This window comes from Calliphora vicina, chromosome 3, assembly GCF_958450345.1.
Source record: "Calliphora vicina chromosome 3, idCalVici1.1, whole genome shotgun sequence".
Classification (NCBI taxonomy): domain Eukaryota; kingdom Metazoa; phylum Arthropoda; class Insecta; order Diptera; family Calliphoridae; genus Calliphora; species Calliphora vicina.
Window position 1 is genome coordinate 20,563,715 of NC_088782.1, and position 18,808 is coordinate 20,582,522.

The window sequence follows — 18,808 nt, forward strand, 5'->3', positions numbered from 1 at the left end:
AGCTTTTCCGCTGGTTACTTTTAAGGGAAATTTGAATTTTTTAACAGTTTTTAATTCCTTTCTTTTAACTGCAATTGGAGGAGTATGAAACTGTTTAGAATTTCGGGAAATAAATGGAAAATTTTCTTTTTGTTTTGGCTCAAATTCAAACGGAAATTGTTGAGTGTTTTGAATGTTTGAACGATGCTGTTTTCTTTTTAATTTATTAAAAATTTCCATATTTTTTACAATTCGTTGAGATTTTAAATGTTTGAGTAATGAGTGCCATGACATCTTTTGAGAATGTTGTGTTGTCTTTTCATAATTTTCCCCCAGCGGAAATAATAAACATCCATTTGAGTTGTTATTGGTTTGACAGGTAAATTGTAGACGATTTGACGTAGTTAGCATGGGTGAATCACCTGGATCACTAATCGATAATTGCGTTGAGGAATTTACGTCACTAGATTGCTGAGCACTAGATTCAAGGGGTTGTATTGAGGGCTCGAAATGAGATGTCATGGTTTTATCTAAATTTTGACCTATTTTTGTTAACTCTCTCTGCAATAATTAATACTCTTTTGTATGTTTTGTCTTTTACTCTATTTTAGATTTCTCACACGCTCTCGTTTCTTCTCAATTTCTTTATTTTTTCGCTCTAATTAACTTGAGTTCTATTTTTATTATTTTACTCTTTTACTTGTTTTTTTCTAAATATTGTTAGTTTTTTTTTTCTTTGCTGTTTATTTAAAATATATTAATTTTATTAAAATTCTTTTCGCTTATTTATGTATTTTTAAAAATAATGTTGAACTTGTCTTCACAATTTGATGCGAGAAATATTTTCGTATTCACTTTTCCGTCAACAACAAAAGCTGTAAGAGCTCGCGCGAATTTGTAAGATCATGGTGTCTAACGTACGAGTATTAAAAAAAGTGCCACTAAAAATTTAAACATTTATTTATAAACATTTTCTTTAATTTTCTAGTTTTAATTCAATTAAATTTTTTTTATTTTTAATTTAAATGCATTACCAATAAATTTTAATTACAAACATACAGACGTATTTATACAGTACATATGTACAGACATGTGTATATACCGCTTAGATCGTTATATATAATATATTAAGATTTCGTGTGTTTTAATTTTTCCTCCCCGCCTTTCAAATTGTTTTGCTAAAGATGATTTTCTGCCAAGATTTTTTTCTCGTTATTTTGGTTTTTGTACATTCAGGCATGTCACTGCGATAAATTTGTTAAGAAAAGAGAATTCTTTCCAAGGCAGAAGCCTCCTAGAAACACTGGATCCTAACTCCAGATATTAGTTTGAACAAATCTTTTGATATATGCATATACATAAATATGTTTTAATATGTTATATTCAAATTTATTGAAAATATCTACAGTTATTGGTTTAATAATGCAACTATGTGATATGCCTTATTATAGTATTGTATTGTATATTCTATATATCGTATATAATATTTTTGAACAACCGGCACGAAATATTCTATAATAGATACATATTGCTTATATTGTTTAGATTTTATTTTATTTGGTGGCAGTTTTATATTTTTGGCATTCATTATTATTTTATATAAACAATGAAATACAAACTTACAAATATATGTACATATGGATGTACGGAAATCTCATATACATAAAAAGTACTTTTAAAATAGGGAATATGTACATATTTGTACATATTTATATTTTTGGTTGTTGATATGTTTTAGTCATTCCTGGGACCTCGAGAGTTGCCGCTATGATTTTATTTTCTATCCTATATATATTCTGGATCGTTATATATGGCGCAGTCGTTAGCGCGATGACCGTCTGTATGTTGAAATCAACTTTCCGTAGACCCCAAATAGCCCAACTTAGATCGATATTTAAAATCTAGAAAATCGGCCCTCAAATGGCTGAGATAAACGAATATATCGCACTCGTTCAACAATACTGTATTAACTCAAAATTTTTAAAAATTAACTTTTTGCAAGAAATCAACTAACAACATCAATATCAATCTACTGTAAAAATTTCAACGTATTCCGATTACTCTTTCATTTCGAAAACCACATTTGAGACCATTTTCGTGATAATTAGTGACTACCTTGTATCAACAAAAAGGTATTATTTTGAGTTAATACAAAAATTTAAATAGAAATACATTTGGGAGATTCAAACTGTCTCCTATTAGGTCGTATTGTCATACTGTCATAAAATATTTTTTTAGTTTAAATAAATTTTTGTTGGGTTTCAAACAAAAAAGTTATAAACTAATAAGACTTTTAGAACTATGTTTATTGGTTTGTCATAAAATAACACTTTTTTTGTTTGCAGCACAACAGGAATTTGTTTAAACTAAAAAACTATTTTACGACATTATGACAATACGACCTAATAGCAGACCGTTTGAATCCCCCAATTGTATACTTTCATAAATGTATTATTTTGAATTGAGCCTTTATTCAAGTTAAAAATAATTAAATTGTTTTATTTAAATTTGGTTGTATTTTGAGTTGATACTGTTTTGTTGATAAAATAATACAAAAAAATATCGAGAAGTTTCAGAAAAATGGTATTAACTCAAAAAATAGATTTATTTTGCAATAATTGCAAAAGTTTTAAAGAAAAACAATGTAAATATGTTTTCAAATGGAATTTGCTTAATATGATGTATTCGGATTTTCAAATTCTCTTAAAATGTAATCACAAACAGTTTTTGACCTCTACTGAACATTTTAAAATTTTGAGTTAATACAGTATTGTTGAACGAGTGCGATATGTATGTATCTGTGGTCGTGTGGAAAAACTAGTTAACTCCACTTTTTAAGAAAATTAAGATAACACCAGATCAAAATTTTGATATAGCATCTCATTTAAAAGTTAGTTTCATTAAAAAAGCGGGTAAATTAGCGTGCTGAGTCAAATAGTAAATGTTTTTTCACAAATGATTTCTAAAGTTGACTTAAATCCAAAAATATCAAAATAAATTGAAAAGCAAACGTTTTTTTGGATCCTTCTGAGGCCTTCGGAAAGTTCGAAAATGTTAAGTTCAACTTTGTCACACATAGAGATGCAAATCCTACGATTTTTCGGTATTACTAAATCCCGAACCCCGAATTTTTTGTATAAATTCTTGGTAATTTCGGTATTTTGGGAGATAAAATGCGACATAATTATATTACTAATCGAGTTTCAAATCCTAACGGAGCAAGATTTTTATATTTTTATAAGATTTCCTTGCATTGACAGGCTTACACACAAATTTATTATTAATTTCGCATTGATTAAGAATAATATTGAATAAATTTAATTTTATTCTTTTATTTGAACATTCGGTGAATAAAAATAATTTTTATTCGATTGAATAACATTTTTTAGATTAGAATAAAAAATTATTCGAACAATAATAGCCGAATAATCGAATACTCGATTAAATTATTCGATCACTCGAATAATAAAAATATGTTAAGCTTCTATTCGAACAAAATTAAACTCGAATAATTGATAAACCAAGTTTAATATCCACATCCATATAAAAATTGTAAAATTTTCAGTTTTGTTACTGTCATAAAATTCAGAATAAGGGAATAAATATTTATGTTGTACTTTGTTATCATAAATATTTAATTTAAATTAAATAAATGAATTGGTTTTCTGTAAAATAAGGTTGCGTTGCGGACTGTTCTGTAGAAAATATAATTTACGTTACGTTTTTATGTGACAAAAATTTTAAAAATAAAAAAAATAATAAAAAAAATTAATTGCAATGTTTATATTTCAACCAAAATACATACAATGAACTGTCAGTATAATTATTAGTTAATACATAACCAGGCTTCTTGTAAATAGGAATATGAATTATATCAACACAATTTATATTAAACAAGTTTGTATGAATTATTTACAAAACGTTTAAAGTGACTTAACGTTAGAGAGACACTTAAGTGACAATTGACTTCACGCTAGATTACCTGGGATATATAAAGTAACCAATTGACTTATCTCTCTCTATAAGGTAAACTTCAAATGTTCTATACAATATTCTATACTTAAAATGTTCTATGCTGATTAATTTGAAAATATCTATTTTAAATCTATCCACAATAATTGTTTTTTTTTTAACTACGTATAATAATATTCATATAACTTATAAATTTTTTTTTAAATTTAATTCAAAAAATAATTTAGAAAATGTTCAATGAACTTCATTCAATATTGTAGCAAAATTTTGAACAAAAAAAAAAAAGAAACAAATCATATTTAGCATCTAAAATTTTGTTGGCAACTAATCAAAGAACTTATTAACAAAACCCCTTCTCCGCCATCAACAAAATATTTAATATTTTGCCAAATGGTGTTTTTTTTTTTGCTGTTATATTTGAAATACAAATTGTATATGTACAAATATAAGCGCATAATTCACAATATATGTATGATATTTAGTTTGTTAAAGTTTTCTTTATTTAAGTGAAAAATATGTAGACATTACGGATTTTATTATGAGTCAAAATATGAAATACTTGGAATTTTAATTGAAACGTATAATTATTAATAACAAAATGTTTGTGATGCGTTTTTATAATCAATGGTATTTGGCACATTTGACAAATTATAAATACTTTTTTCAAAATAAGTTTTTTTTTTATTTTATTTTGGCATTTTAATTTTATTTAACAAATAATTACAAATTCTAATAATGATGCACAGCATTTCTCATGTTTGATGAAATTGTGTTGAAAAACAAATGTAATTAAAATTTGTTTTGGCTCTTTTTGGCGAAGTATATGATCAATTTAAGGTGGCGCCCTTTGTTTTTAGCGATGTACTAAAATGTGTGTGTTATGTACATACATTAGAAGTGCCCTTAAAAGAAAGTTGACTTGGTAGGGTCTAATTATGTTTTTTAGTATTTTTAAATAATTGATGCAAATTTTGGAGGTAATCAGTTATTGGAAATCTTAGCTAGTAATCGATTTAGAATCGATTTAGAAATTTCTGAAACACATTTGAAAAGTTTTGAAATACAATTGAAAATCTCCTGATTTTAAATTAGGAATTTTTGAAATATAATTAAAAAAGTTTGAAATACAATTAGAAACTTTTAAAATACATACAATTAAAAATTTCTGAAATAAAAATGGAATATTCTGAAATACAAATTGAAAATGGTGTATATGATCTTAAAAAATTTCTTTAAACAAAAAATTATTGCATTCCTTTGTAATACAAATTATTTTGAAATTTTTCTTCATAAATTTAGGTCAGTTTTAATATATATATTGCGAAATATTTAATTTAATTAGAAATCTATTTATAAAATAATTTAATTCAAATTTAATTGATATATATAACTATTAAATTTTAGATGCCCCATTCAATATCACGGTCGACCATGTGCTGCCGCTCCAGCAACTGGTAATAAACTACAACATATTCGTGAATTGCACGATTTTATTGTAAGTATTTTTGGCGAATTAACGGAAGCTGAAAAAGAAGCTATTAAAAAGGAAAACGAACACAGCATAGCTCAAGCTAAAGCCTTGGCATCGCAAAGAGCGAAAGAGTTAAGTGAAAATTCAGGTGACAAAACAGAGAAATCAAAAGATTCCTCTAAACCAGAAAATCCTCCTCCTAAATCTACTGATAAGAAAAAATAATTTTATTTTCATACATTTTTCAAGTAAATTTGTCGAATAGACATTATTCCAATGACTTGTATTAAACATATTACATATTACAAATATTTTCAAACATTTAATTAGTTTTGAATTTAAGTTATACTATTTGAAAATAAAATTATATTATTTAGAATAAAAAGCACTGGCTCGAATAGAAGCCGAAATTAAATAAATTATACTTAAACGTTTTGAATAAACATTTTGAATATTAAACTAATAGCCTGTTTCACAATATCGAATGAAAGATTTCGTTCTCATTATAAGCGAAAGAACACTGATTTGGGTTTCCTTAATTTCAAATTTATGTGTACGAATAAGTTGAATAATTTTATTCATAACAATTAAGAATCCTTCTTTTGTTGTGGAAAAACAAAACTAATACTCAAAATTAATTCAACAATAGTTTGCCATTAAAAAGTAATCACCATAATTTTCTCAGCATGGAACCTGTTAAAAATGCCCAATAAATTATCATACGAATATATAATTTACTTGGAATAAAGAGTGCCTAAATTTAAATGTAAATATAATTAATAAATTAGGCAATCATTTAATTTAACTAATAAATAATTAGCAAAACTAATATTTGCAATTGGAAGCAAAAACAATTACTTCTTGGTTTTATTTATTGAACTATTTTATCATAATTAAATTCATTAATTGGTAAAAATTAAAAAGAATTGTGTAAATTCTTAATAAAAAAATCTATTTAAATTTAATCGTTTACCACGTACAATGAGTTCTAGGTTTAAATAAGTTAAAATTATTCTGTAATATTGAGGTAAATACAACTCTGTTTATAACACCATAGTTTGAGAAGGGTTGCTTATTTGACAGTCATATGCAAAGTAAATTAATAAAGTAGACTCAGTAGAACAGCTGACTATTTTTTTTATTCAGTCTGAACTGTCAATTCACTTGTGGTTGTTGTGGCGAAAAATACAACAAGCCCAAAAGCAAAAACAACAACAGGCAACTTTGACAGCTCAGACCTTAAACCAACAACAAAATTGCTTGTGGTTTTTGTAAATGTTGTATTTGTTGTAGTACTGTCGCTACTTTATTAATTTACTTTGGTCATATGTTAACAAGTCGTTGTTGTCATTGTTATTGCAATGTGCAAATGTCAAACAACAAATAGTGCATTTACAAATTTGTTCTAGATCTTTTCAAAACGTAAATAAAAAAGTTTTCCAATTGTATTGCTGCTGCAAAATCATTGTTTATTAAGCATTTATTAACAACACTTTACATAAAATTGAATATAACAATGTTTGGTTTAATAATTTCGGGAAGACTGGTATGTTGAATAATAAGTTAATAATAATAAAAAAATAATTTTCAAAAATTGTTTTATTCTTGTGGGTATTCCTCACACAGCCACAAACCGACTTCACGCCACTGGATGAAACCAAAGCTTTAATTAATGTGCCTGATATAGATCATGTTAACTATATAGTGGTATTTTTAACCGGCATACAACCCTTGCCGGAGGGCACATCCGCTGCAGTTTATTTCAGTTGGCCAGATGCCAAAACAGCTCCAACTTGGCAGTATTTAGGTCATATATCGAATGCCAAACCCTCTGCCATATTTAAGATATCGCAACTCAAAAAAGCCCATGAACTGGAGTCACAAGAAAATGGTATGGTATTTGGTGCTCAAGAAATCTCTCATACAGCACAAATTGGTGTATCCATTGAGCCCAGTAACACTATCACACAACTAACACCAGCTGTGGTAAGTGATACAACAAAATGTTTTACTAAATATTTATATATTAATTAATATTTCTATATCTTTTAGTCAAATGCTAATGCAAATTTGCAATTTAGTCAAAAAATGCTGGAAAATTTCTTTAATTATGCATCAAGCTTTACGGTCAATGCTCAACAACTGCCTCCCATGTCTAATGAGACCCTAGTGCCTCTGTCGACATTACAGAATTGGTATACAAACTTCCAGAGGCGCATGGAACAAAATCCAAATTTCTGGAAGTATTAAGAAGCAGTATAAACTTAGCGCGATGAATTCCCTATTCTCAGGGGATTTTAAAGACACATGCATAACATGTTTTTTATTCTTTTATTTAAAATTCATTTTTTTATTAAGAAACGATGTACTTTTTTAAATACTCGAAACGGGTATAAACATTTTAAAAAATATATTTTTTTTTTTTCATTTTTATAAATTGTTTTGTATTATAAACTTTGCAAAAAATACACACACACATCAAAAATGTCATAATCTAACAGCTGATTTTGTTTTGTTTTCTTGTTTTGATTAAGCTTTATTTTTCTGTTATTATCAAGAATTATCAGATTTTCCTTTTGTTGCTAAATTCGCTATTAAATAAATTCTTGTTTTGAAAATTACGACTACATTTAATTTCACGTGTGAGTGCAGTTTTGTTACTTCATAAATAATTTATTTAAATTTTTATCGGGGAATTTTTGTTTAAAACTCGTGAAGTTGTTATGGTTGAAAATGCATTAGATATTAGTACATAATATTTAAACAAAAAAACTACATAGCTATTTATTTACATTGTTATCAGTATTTAATTTTTTTGTTTAGATAATGCAGATTTAATAAGGTTTATAAATTAAACAACCAACAATTTGTTTGTGTGCATATTCTTATGAATAAGTGTTTTTTTTATAAAGCTTAAATTTGTTGTTTCGTTTTTGGTTCAAGGTAAGCTGGTCTAGTGGGGAGAATAAACGGTGCTGTTTTTTATATCGGTCCACAATAAATAAAATTTGCAATAAAATACGTACTTCTAATACCAATTATTTTGCAAATCACTCATCACAATTTTTTTAAAAAAACAAAAACAATTTATACCTAATAAATGTTTCTCAAATATTTAGTAGAGGTTTACATTGAGCAGAACTGCAAATAATCCTTTATTTTTGAATTACTTAGCGAATCATTCATGCAATGAATTAGCAAATTATGAATTAATTCTTTTCACAAAAAAAATTAATTGAATGAAATTTGAGTCAAATGAATTTGGTTAAAATGAATTGCAATTAAATTCCAATTCAAATTAATTTGTCAAATTGAATTGCACTTCATTTCCAATTCAAATGAATTGATTGTGAATTAATTCAAATGAATTATCAATTCATTTCCAACTCATTTTAATTAATTGAAATTTAAATTGATTTTGTAAGTAAATCAGCATTACTGTAGTTTTGTTATTCAACTAATTTTTTATGTTATGCATTACTCCTGTTTTGTTTATCACGTAGTATAGTGCAAAGACAAAAAATTCTTAGATTTGAAATTCCAATGATATACCGGAATTGTCAAAATTGCCTAACCTATCAAAATGGCAACATTTTGTTTAGAAACTTAAATTTTTATTTTTTATCAAATATGTAGTGTGAATATATTATTAAAGGCATGTTTAACAATATTTTTTGTTTAAATAATCTCATTTGTTTTTTTTTCAATTTTTCTACTGAATATTTTCATTTTGGTAGGAGAAATTTCAATTTCTCATTCCCCCTAGATCTGCTCTTGAATTTTATTGTTTGCAACTCATTTTTGAATTCAAATTCAACAAATTCATTTGAATTGGAACCGAATTGCAAGTCATTTTACAGATTTATTTGAATTGAAAACGAATTGCAAATTATTTTTACAAATTCATTTGAATTGGAAATGAATTGAAATTCATTTCTACCTAATTCGTTTGAATTGATTGAAATTTCATTGAATTCAATTTTGTTGTGGAAAGAATTAATTCAAAACTTAGCTAACGAATTAAAATCAAAAAAGAATGATTCATTTACAGCTCCGACATTGAGATACAATTATTATAATCAGTGCTGGGGCCAAAAATTACCGCATTCGTGATCGAATGAGCTATAGTACCGAAAAATTATTTCGATATCGAAATTATGATAAAATGTATTAAATTTCTTACTCGATATCGAATACCATAATCTCAAATAAGAAAATTACGATAAATTTTACTCGATATCGAATGCGGTAATTTGGGCCCAGTTCAAAAAATCAGTTTTACTAAGCAGATTTGAAATCAAATTTTCGAAAGAGTTTTTAATTAAAATAACCGCCAGTAACACGAAGTCTGGTTATGTTTTAACAAATAGTTATACTGACAGTTTTCATACAAAAATAATTTTAACCGACAGTATAACTATTAATTAAGGCATACACAGACATTGTGTTAATGGGGGTATGCTTAATTATTGAGTACTTGAAACGCATTGAATTAATTCCTTATTGAATCATTCAAGTTTTTTTTTCATTCAATCCACAAAACTAATTTATTGAATGATTATATTTACTTCAATTCAAAAGTATTACGAAATGGCTTAAAACTATTTTTTCAATTCATTTTGTAAATAATTAAAACCAAAACAAAACTGAATGAATATAAAATGTGTATTCCCAATAAAACAAACGATATCGCTACGATATCATCTAGATGATATAAACTATCATATATGATATTGTTATAGTATTTTCGGACTAAATTGCAAGTGTGTTATCGTTTTCGCTATAATAATTTCCAATAAAAACGATAGTAAAATCGCCATGCTACAGATTTCATTCTGAATGTTAGTTAATACTAAAATTTAAATTTCTGTTATCAGTTATACTTACTAGGTACAAATTTCGTTGAAATAAAACAAAAACCCGGAAAGGAATTGAAGAAAATGTTCACGTGTTTATTACATACCCATTGTTTAAATCAATTAATAACGTTTTAAATGATTTAATATTTTCTTTTGTTTTCATCTTTCCCTTATAAGGTAATATCGGTTTTGCTATCATATCCGTTTTCTGGTTTATTGGATTATATTTGAATTAACAAAAATTTAAACATTCAAAAGGTTGAATGAATTTTATTATGAATTAATTCAATAATTAATGAATTCTATTTAAATAAAAATCTTTGAATAAAGCTAAAGAATTTGTTATGTCGGAAATGGTTTTGGGGAATGAATTGCTGATATTTTAAAATTCTGAATTAATATTAAAAAAAACTAATAAAATTTAATAATTTTTAAAGATACTGTTAATTCTTTTATTCTGCTTGTTTATTTTTATAATTTTCCGTTTGTGATTTCTCTGGGCCGAATTAGCGCATTCGATATCGCGTAAAATTCATTGTAATTTTCTTATTTGAGGTTATGGCAATCGATATCTTGTAGTAAATTTTGTATAATTTCGATATTGAAATATTTTTCGATAAGATAGCGGTAATTCGGCCCTGTTCTGTAAATATGGTTTTATTGATCCTGCTTGGTAAAGTCTGATCTCTAGAATGACTTAAATATTCATATATCTCTTAAAACTTTTATTTTCTATGTAAAATTTTACTCAAATGTGTTTTATATTCAAATTATTTGCAAGTTTTTAATTAATAGAAACATATTTTTTAGTACCCACTTCAAAGATTTTAAAATTTGATTTGTAAAACAAATTTGATATATAAATTATTGTCTTTACTTTCATTAAAAACGAAAAATCTAAACAGCCTTTTTTTAAAAAAAATATTTGTTATCTTCTTTTATATCCCATGTCAGTTCTATCTTTCAATCTGTGTGCAAATATAGTTAAAATAAGCCGATATGATAAGACAATGTAAAATTTATTATTGTATTTTTTGTTATTAATAAATCATAAATGAATTTAAAGTTTTTAAAGATCATTCAACTGCAACAATAACGTCACAATACAAAAATTACAATTTCAAGTTAATTACTTTGAGAGTCTTAAGTTATTCATAATAAATTTATGAATTGTTTATAAAATAAATTTGGTATGGATATTTTGTTTTATAAAACTTTGATCAATTTCAAAATTTATTATGAATAAGGGGTTAATTTGTTAAATAAATTGTATCATAAACAAAGTTTCGAAAGAATTCTTAATTCAATTTTCAAAATCAATTTTAATTTTTTCTCTTAACTATTTCCTTTAAAGCTGGGTTTCCGCATACACCGTAATCGGCGCCGATAACGAAAACTGAAACTGAAAAACGTTGGTGTTCCTCACCGTCTCGTTTCTGAATTGTAAAACAGAAACGAAATTATTTTTTAATTTTGGATGTCGCACATTAAATAGAATTTCATTAATAAAACTAATATTTTTTATTCATTTTGATTTTCTTTAAATTCAAATGACAGGTTACTGTCATTTGCCGTTTCGTTCCCAATTTTCGTTGCCGATTTCTGAAACGAACTTTTTTTCGGTGCAAATGTATGGAATTTCGTTTTCGGTACCGAATTTTTACGAATTAGTTCATATGCTTAATTATTTAGTACCAAAGGTTCGAAAGAATTAATTCTTAATTCAATTTTTACGAATTAATTTATAGGGTTAATTCTTTAGTACTTCAAAGGTATTGAATTCATTCAGTTTGAGAATTAATTCTTTATGAAATAAATTCCTTATTCAATCATTCAAGATTTCTTTAATTCAAATCCATGAAAAAAAATATTTTTATTCAATTTGGATTAGAATTCAATTAACAAAAAATCAAATAAAAGTCTTTTAATGAAACTAAAGAATTTATTTTGTTGGAAATGGAAATCAAGTAAAATTTAAAGGAATTAAGCTTAATTTGAATTAATTAATTCTAAGTTCGAATACTGTGGATGTGATAGGAGAAAAGACAACCTAGATTTATCCATATTAGTTACTGTAAAGTTTTTTATTTACTAAAAAAGATTAATACAATTATAATAAAAAAAATCACAAATATTGACATATGCCAGTCTTGCCGTCAATGCACAATGATACACTAAACTACTGAGAATTTTGTACCAACCGGCTCTTGTACGAGTACAATAAAACAAAAATTAAGTGATTTTTTTTTAGCTAACATTTAAACAAAAATGCTGTTTTATTATTTTAGCAATCAGTGCTTGTTTGGATTTTCACCAGGTTACACTGACACATTCCCGCCACCATGGTTAACAAACAGTTTGTGTTGATCGTCACGTTATGTCTAGTTTTCGTATATACAAATGTAGTGTCCGGTGGCAAGATTAAATATATGGATTCGAATGAAAATCCCCTGGTTAATACGGACAACGAAAATCCTACACCCATTGTAGGCGTTCTAACACAGGAAGTGTCTCAGCTGATTTTAAGAAAATATCCCAATAACAGTTATACCAGTTATATAGCTGCTTCATATGTGAAGTATGTGGAAGGTGCTGGTGGTAGAGTTGTGCCGATTTGGTAAGTAAAAATGTTTAATTAAAAATTCACGCTTATTTTATTTTGTATTTTTTATAGAAAATATTTGTTTTTTTGTTTTACTAAAGTGTAATGTAATGACTTGCTGTTTAGTTTAAAGTGATCAGTACATTAGGTGATGATCATTCATTGTGTAGAATAGTTTGTGTAAGTTTGTAATATTTTCAATATAATAATAATATTTTTAAAATTCTACTTTTCGTTGATATTTAAAGCTTGATAATAAAAAGCTAGTTCAATTTGTTTACCCTACCCAAATATAGGGGTTTATTATTTCATTTCAAATTTAATAACATATTGATTAAATTAAAAAAATAATTTGTCTGCTTTTTAGATTTTATTTTTGAAATAATAGAGTAGAAATATACTAAGGTCAACAACACCAGAATATATTGATTATGAATATATACATATATTTATTTTCATAAAAATCCTATTTCTCCATTAATTTCCCTATAATATGATAGATTATCCAATGAATTTCAAGTGAAGTGGAGCCAACAATTTTTATAAAAATAGATTCAAAATCATTTTAAATACTTCCAAAACTGTTTCGGTTTTTTGGTTAACTTTGACGATTTAATTTCGGCAGACCTTTTAAGAAATTAGAAAAGTGTTTACAACTTATTGCAGCAAAAATGTATATTTTTTCCAAAATTTTGCCAAGACTTTATTATATTCGTGATATAAGACGGAAGGGTACATAAAGTTTGACGTTACTGGTTACATGACATTAACTTGTTCTTTGTGTAATTCACATAAAGGAAATAAAATAAAATTTGTAAAAAAAAAATCTAATTAAAGGGTGAAGCATTAGCTGATGTTTTCATCAACAATTTTTTTTCAACAAAAATTGATTTCAATCTTTATCTTTAGTTAAGAGTTTCGGAAATAATCACACATACGGGTGTTGTTTTTGTTTTCACATTGTTTTTTTACTAATAAATTCGGACTAATTAGGTTTTTGACAATTGAGTTAGGTCTTTGATGGTTTACAAAACTACAAAATCACTCAGTTCTCAAATAAATTTTGAATATTTTTCTCACAAAATTTTTAAAAATTTTTTTCGTTTGTATTTAAAAAAAACGGTATTTCGTTATGAACAGAGCTTCAAATTAATTAATTCAATTTATGCTTAATTCACTTAAATGTCGATAATTCATTCCATAAAACCATTACCAACAAAAATACTTTATACGGGAAAAACTTCTACTTGTATTATGTTAACCCTCCAACTCGCAAGAGTGCCTCAAGGCATTATCTCAAAAAGTAATTATATATTTTTTTTAAATTTAAATGCGACTTTAGTTATAGATTTTTTAACATTTCCCTCGAATATCGAAATGCATTCTGACTTTTAGTTTTGTTCTGTCAGCTGTTTTGTGAGTGAAATTTTGTGTGTAATTTTTTTTAAATCGCCCGATCTATTCGAAATATTTTTTTTATAATTCTTTCATTAGTTTTTCAATAAAATCGTATTACAATTATTGTTTTTTACACCTAAACCGGATACAATGCTCTGAGGCACTCTTCACCTTTTTGCAGCTGGTTCCCAAACTTAATTGGCAAATTATTTTCTGATGGCTGTTCTGAGTTTATTGGGTCATAATTACCCTAAAAAAATAATTCGACAACTTTTTTTAGTTTGCGATTTAGAGGGTTAAATAAATAAATAAATAAATTTATTCAAATATTGTACAAATTCATTACATATTACGTTTAAAATCCACTTACGCTTAAAATCGTACATGTCCTGGGATAACTTTCCTATGTTCTTTAAATCTTATTCTAGAGCCCAAGAGCCCAATACCTTTCCACAGTCCGAAGTTGTGAACAGTTGGGTGGATTTGCCTCCCGTGGTACAAAATTGACATTATTGTTTGAATGCCACTCAAGGGCCTTTTTTCCATAGTGGCGTGATGCCAAATCGTGCCGGAAATATGAAAGCACGATTTGAAAGGTAAAAGCCGTTTTTGTAGACACTCCGTAATATATCGTTATCTTAAAATAGAGAGGCCCTAACGTGCTTTTTTGTAAGCCCAGAGTTTCGTTTTTTTCGATAAATATTTAGCCAAAAAATCTAGACTTAAAAAATTTCGAGTTAGGTCCTTCTATATTAAGGTAACGATATATTTCAGTGTTTATCGTGTCTGATGTCACAAATGATTGGCTTCTTTTCCAACAACCGCAAATGGCTTGCCACACTAGGAACTTCTGGTAGAATTAAGTTTGTTCTTTTGTCCGGTATTATTATTGAACATTACCTCGTCCATCAGCCACATACAAATCTTGAGCCGGAAGTTGTGAAAAGTCTGACAGTATATAAGTTTCATCATCCATCACATAACAGGTGTATTTTTTTTAAATAAAATTTGACCTCAACTTATTTTGCTTCTCTGGAACTTTTTGAACTTTATACGACTTCAACCAGCATTAGCTCTGGCTCTGCGCACAACAGAATCAGAGAATTTAAATTTACGAGCTGCTTTTCTGATAGGAGTGTTCGTTGCTCTTCGAAAGAGTTGTTCGACTTCTTTTGTCTTACCTGTTAGATCTGTTAGACCTTTTTTGTAATTCGAATAAAAACTATTCGAAAAATCTAGTTAAAATTTTTAAAAAAGTTTTATATAAACCTTAACAAAATTATCTCAATAATCGAGGATATTTTAAAAATTAATCGATCACTCGATCAATTAAAATTTAAAATAACACAATTTGAATAAATACCTTGTATAACAAATATAATATATTCTTAAATTAATAAAAGTACAAAAACAAATATAATTAAATCATTAATGTTATCAAGACATTAAAACCTTTGGGACAATCAAAATTTATAATAGATACAATATTTATTGAAACTGTAAACACTAAAGATAATTTATAGTGGCTATGATTTAACAACAAAATTTTAAACGTAACCCAATTTACAATTTTTACTACAATAAATAATAATTTTAATATTTTTTTAACAGGATTGGCCAAAGTCGTGACTATTACAAAGATATTCTATCCAAAATAAATGGGTAAGCTAAGTTTTTGCTTAAAAAATAAGCTAAATACTTAAATTTTGAATAAAACTTTTTGTTATAGAGTTCTTCTGCCCGGCGGAGCTACATATTTCAATCAATCCCATGGTTATGCTGATGCTGGCCATCATATTTATGAAATTGCCCAGGAAATAAATGATAATGGCACCTATTTCCCTGTCTGGGGTACTTGTTTAGGTTTTGAATTATTGGTTTATCTATCGGCCAATTCCACCGAACCTCGCACCTATTGCTCCTCATCGGCTCAAGCTTTACCTTTAGAGTTTAAAGAAAGTAAGTTTTTATCATATATTTGTATATAAACAATTATATTTATTTCTTTATAAATATTTTAGATTTCCAAAAATCCCGTCTATTTCGCAATGCCAGCGAAAATGTTATTGACATTTTGAAAAATTATGCAGTCACTGCTAATTTCCATTTGTATTGCTTTACAGAAGAGGTAAGTTCGAAACAATGGAAACAGTGTAAAACCTGAATAGCTTTAAGAATGTATCTACAATTCTGAGATTTCATATGACAGATAAGCAATATTTTTCTGGCATGGTTTTATAAAACATTGACACATTTGATAAGATTTTATCAGATTATTTAAATCTAGTCTAAATTATAATTGTTTTCATTAAAAACTCTTTAAATTCTTTATCAATTTATATATTTATAGACCTTTGCCAACATGAAATTGAACGAAATGTGGGATGTCATGAGCTTAAATCATGATTGGGATGGCATTGAGTTTATATCAACAATTGAGCATAAAAAGTAAGTACCGAAATCATAAACTATTATAAATTTAATTTATTTATTAAATTTCATTTTTAATTTCAGATACCCCTTTTATGGTACACAATTTCATCCAGAGAAAAATATTTATGAATTTATACCCAATCGCAATATAACACATACCTCTCGCGCCATTAAAGCCTCCCAATATTTTGCCGATTTCCTGGTAAACGAAGCCAGACGTAATCGTCAACAGTTTAACAATGAAAGTGAAGAAGTCCAAAACCTGATTTATAACTATGCACCCGTCTATACGGCTTTGAAGGGTTCATCGTTTGAACAACAATATCTGTTCGAATTAGAACGCAGTTCAGCCAACCATCTTATGAATATGAATATTTTTACTATTTTGTTGAGCATATTTAGTGGTTTGGGTATATACAAATTCTGGTTATGATTTAAGAATTATAAAGATGTCTGTACACTTCCATGATACAAATGATCTATAAATTGCATTTAACCTAGGTTCCTTTTTAACTAACCCCCATATGCATAAACAGTTTATAAATTTATCAAAGGTTTATAAAACAAATTTTGTATGCATATGGTGGTAAGTCTATAGTTTTTGCTTTCTGTTTCAGTTTGAGATTAATAGTATAAATCTTTGTAAATGATTTGTTAAAATCATTTAACCTAGGTTCCTTTTTAACTAAGTCTATAGTTTTTTTCTTTATAATAGTATAAATCTTTGTAAATTATTTCTTAAAAGCCGTTAGAAAAAAAAAATTACTTACTTATCTTTGACTGCTAGTAATAGTATTTCTGGTAGTTTTTATTAGATTATTGTTCTATTCATTGTGAACTACTTGTAAAAAAAAATGTAAATAAATAAACAAGTTTTTCTTTTGTTATTAGAAAACAGTTGTTTGTTTTTATCAATGAACTAATAAGCTGTAAATAAATTTAAAATGTTATAAATTGAAATGCATAAGACAACTGAGTCAGCTATACAATTTATAGAGAGAACCGATATACGCGTGGCGGTGGGATTACAATTGCAATTAAAGGTGATATTAATCATATGCTGCCGAAACAAAAAGAGTCTTGATGAGAGCATTTTAATACAAGTTATGATTAATAGACGCCCAGTTCTATATACTTCTCCGTATAATTCTGTTCCTGGGTAAACAATTAATTCAGGAGTCTGAGCATTGACAAACCTGTTACTAATACTGGTAATCTAGCTTTTTGTTTTAAACAATGAGTATCTATAGTTGAAGAAGCTTTTTAGATACCTGTCGGTCGCCATACATGCTTGGCAACGAGAAATCTCTGATATAATGTTAATTAGTCAGAGAAATAAATACAAACGATTAAAAATCAATTAAAAACAAGTAAAAAAAACTATATTCGGCTGTGCTGAATCTTATATGCCCTTCACCAAATTATAATATAAATACAAATTTTAAATATTTTTAGGTAAAAAAATTTAAAAAAAAATTTTGTTCAAAAAATTTAATAAAATTTTTTATTTTTTTTTTTTAATTTATTGGTGAAAAAAATGTTATGGCAAATTAGGAGTCTTTTTTTATTTATTAGTAAAAAAATTGGTGAAAAAAAAATTCGGATAAAAAAATATTTTTCCCGACTTAATATGGACTAATTACACCGTTGCAAAGGCCTTTGAAATATCTAGCATTAGATATCCATGTTGTCTATATTAATATAGATAAAAAATCGAGGATGTCCTGGTTTTTTTTTTCATATATCTCTGCCATTTGTGGGTCGATTTTAAATTGCAACCGAACCGGGTCTACAGCGGATATATTGATGTATGAATCATGTATGTATGTAAAAGTTATTTGAAGGCTACGGAAAGTTGATTTCAACATATAGACGGACTTGGCTATATAGACTCTGCTATCTATAACGATCCAGAATATACATATATACTTAGTGGAGTCGCAATTGAAAAATGTAGAAATTACAAACGGAATGACAACTCATGGTGAAGGGTATAATTATTTCGATTTTCACTTTAATAAATAACGAAAAGAATCATGGTCAAAATTTATTGCAAATTTTGCCTCAGGGCTCTAAAACATTTTGGAAATTAAT

The 18,808-nt window shown here is 26.9% G+C and overlaps 3 protein-coding genes across 3 annotated transcripts in view; all 3 read left to right on the forward strand.

Moving 5' to 3' along the window:
- Nucleotides 1-5,705, forward strand: part of LOC135953547 (2-oxoglutarate dehydrogenase-like, mitochondrial) — a 41,707-nt gene extending 36,002 nt beyond the window's left edge. Inside the window, exon 11 of the mRNA XM_065503490.1 lies at nucleotides 5,356-5,705. Within this exon, the coding sequence (XP_065359562.1) occupies nucleotides 5,356-5,647 (292 nt within the window). The 3' untranslated portion in view covers nucleotides 5,648-5,705. The remainder of the gene's footprint in view (nucleotides 1-5,355) is intronic.
- A 1,105-nt stretch (nucleotides 5,706-6,810) lies between these two features.
- Nucleotides 6,811-7,920, forward strand: LOC135954696 (protein OPI10 homolog). The gene is made up of 3 exons (XM_065504910.1): nucleotides 6,811-6,968; nucleotides 7,049-7,408; nucleotides 7,475-7,920. Exons 1-3 carry the CDS (start codon nucleotides 6,939-6,941, stop codon nucleotides 7,670-7,672), a joined length of 588 nt encoding a protein of 195 aa, XP_065360982.1. The 5' UTR covers nucleotides 6,811-6,938; the 3' UTR covers nucleotides 7,673-7,920.
- A 429-nt stretch (nucleotides 7,921-8,349) lies between these two features.
- l(3)72Dp (lethal (3) 72Dp) lies at nucleotides 8,350-17,609 on the forward strand. The gene is made up of 7 exons (XM_065504909.1): nucleotides 8,350-8,365; nucleotides 12,570-12,898; nucleotides 15,893-15,943; nucleotides 16,011-16,240; nucleotides 16,303-16,409; nucleotides 16,632-16,729; nucleotides 16,796-17,609. The coding sequence occupies exons 2-7, from the start codon at nucleotides 12,624-12,626 to the stop codon at nucleotides 17,145-17,147; spliced, it is 1,113 nt and encodes a 370-aa protein (XP_065360981.1). The 5' UTR covers nucleotides 8,350-8,365; nucleotides 12,570-12,623; the 3' UTR covers nucleotides 17,148-17,609.
- Nucleotides 17,610-18,808: the final 1,199 nt, after the last annotated feature.

What these genes read in the sequence shown, in the direction of transcription:
- LOC135954696 (XM_065504910.1), top strand. Translation starts at nt 6,939, where the DNA reads ATGTTTGGTTTAATAATTTCGGGAAGACTG. An exon ending in TAATAATTTCGGGAAGACTG is followed by an intron (nt 6,969 to 7,048) that starts GTATGTTGAATA and finishes TTCCTCACACAG; the next exon opens with CCACAAACCGACTTCACGCC. An exon ending in CACAACTAACACCAGCTGTG is followed by an intron (nt 7,409 to 7,474) that starts GTAAGTGATACA and finishes TATATCTTTTAG; the next exon opens with TCAAATGCTAATGCAAATTT.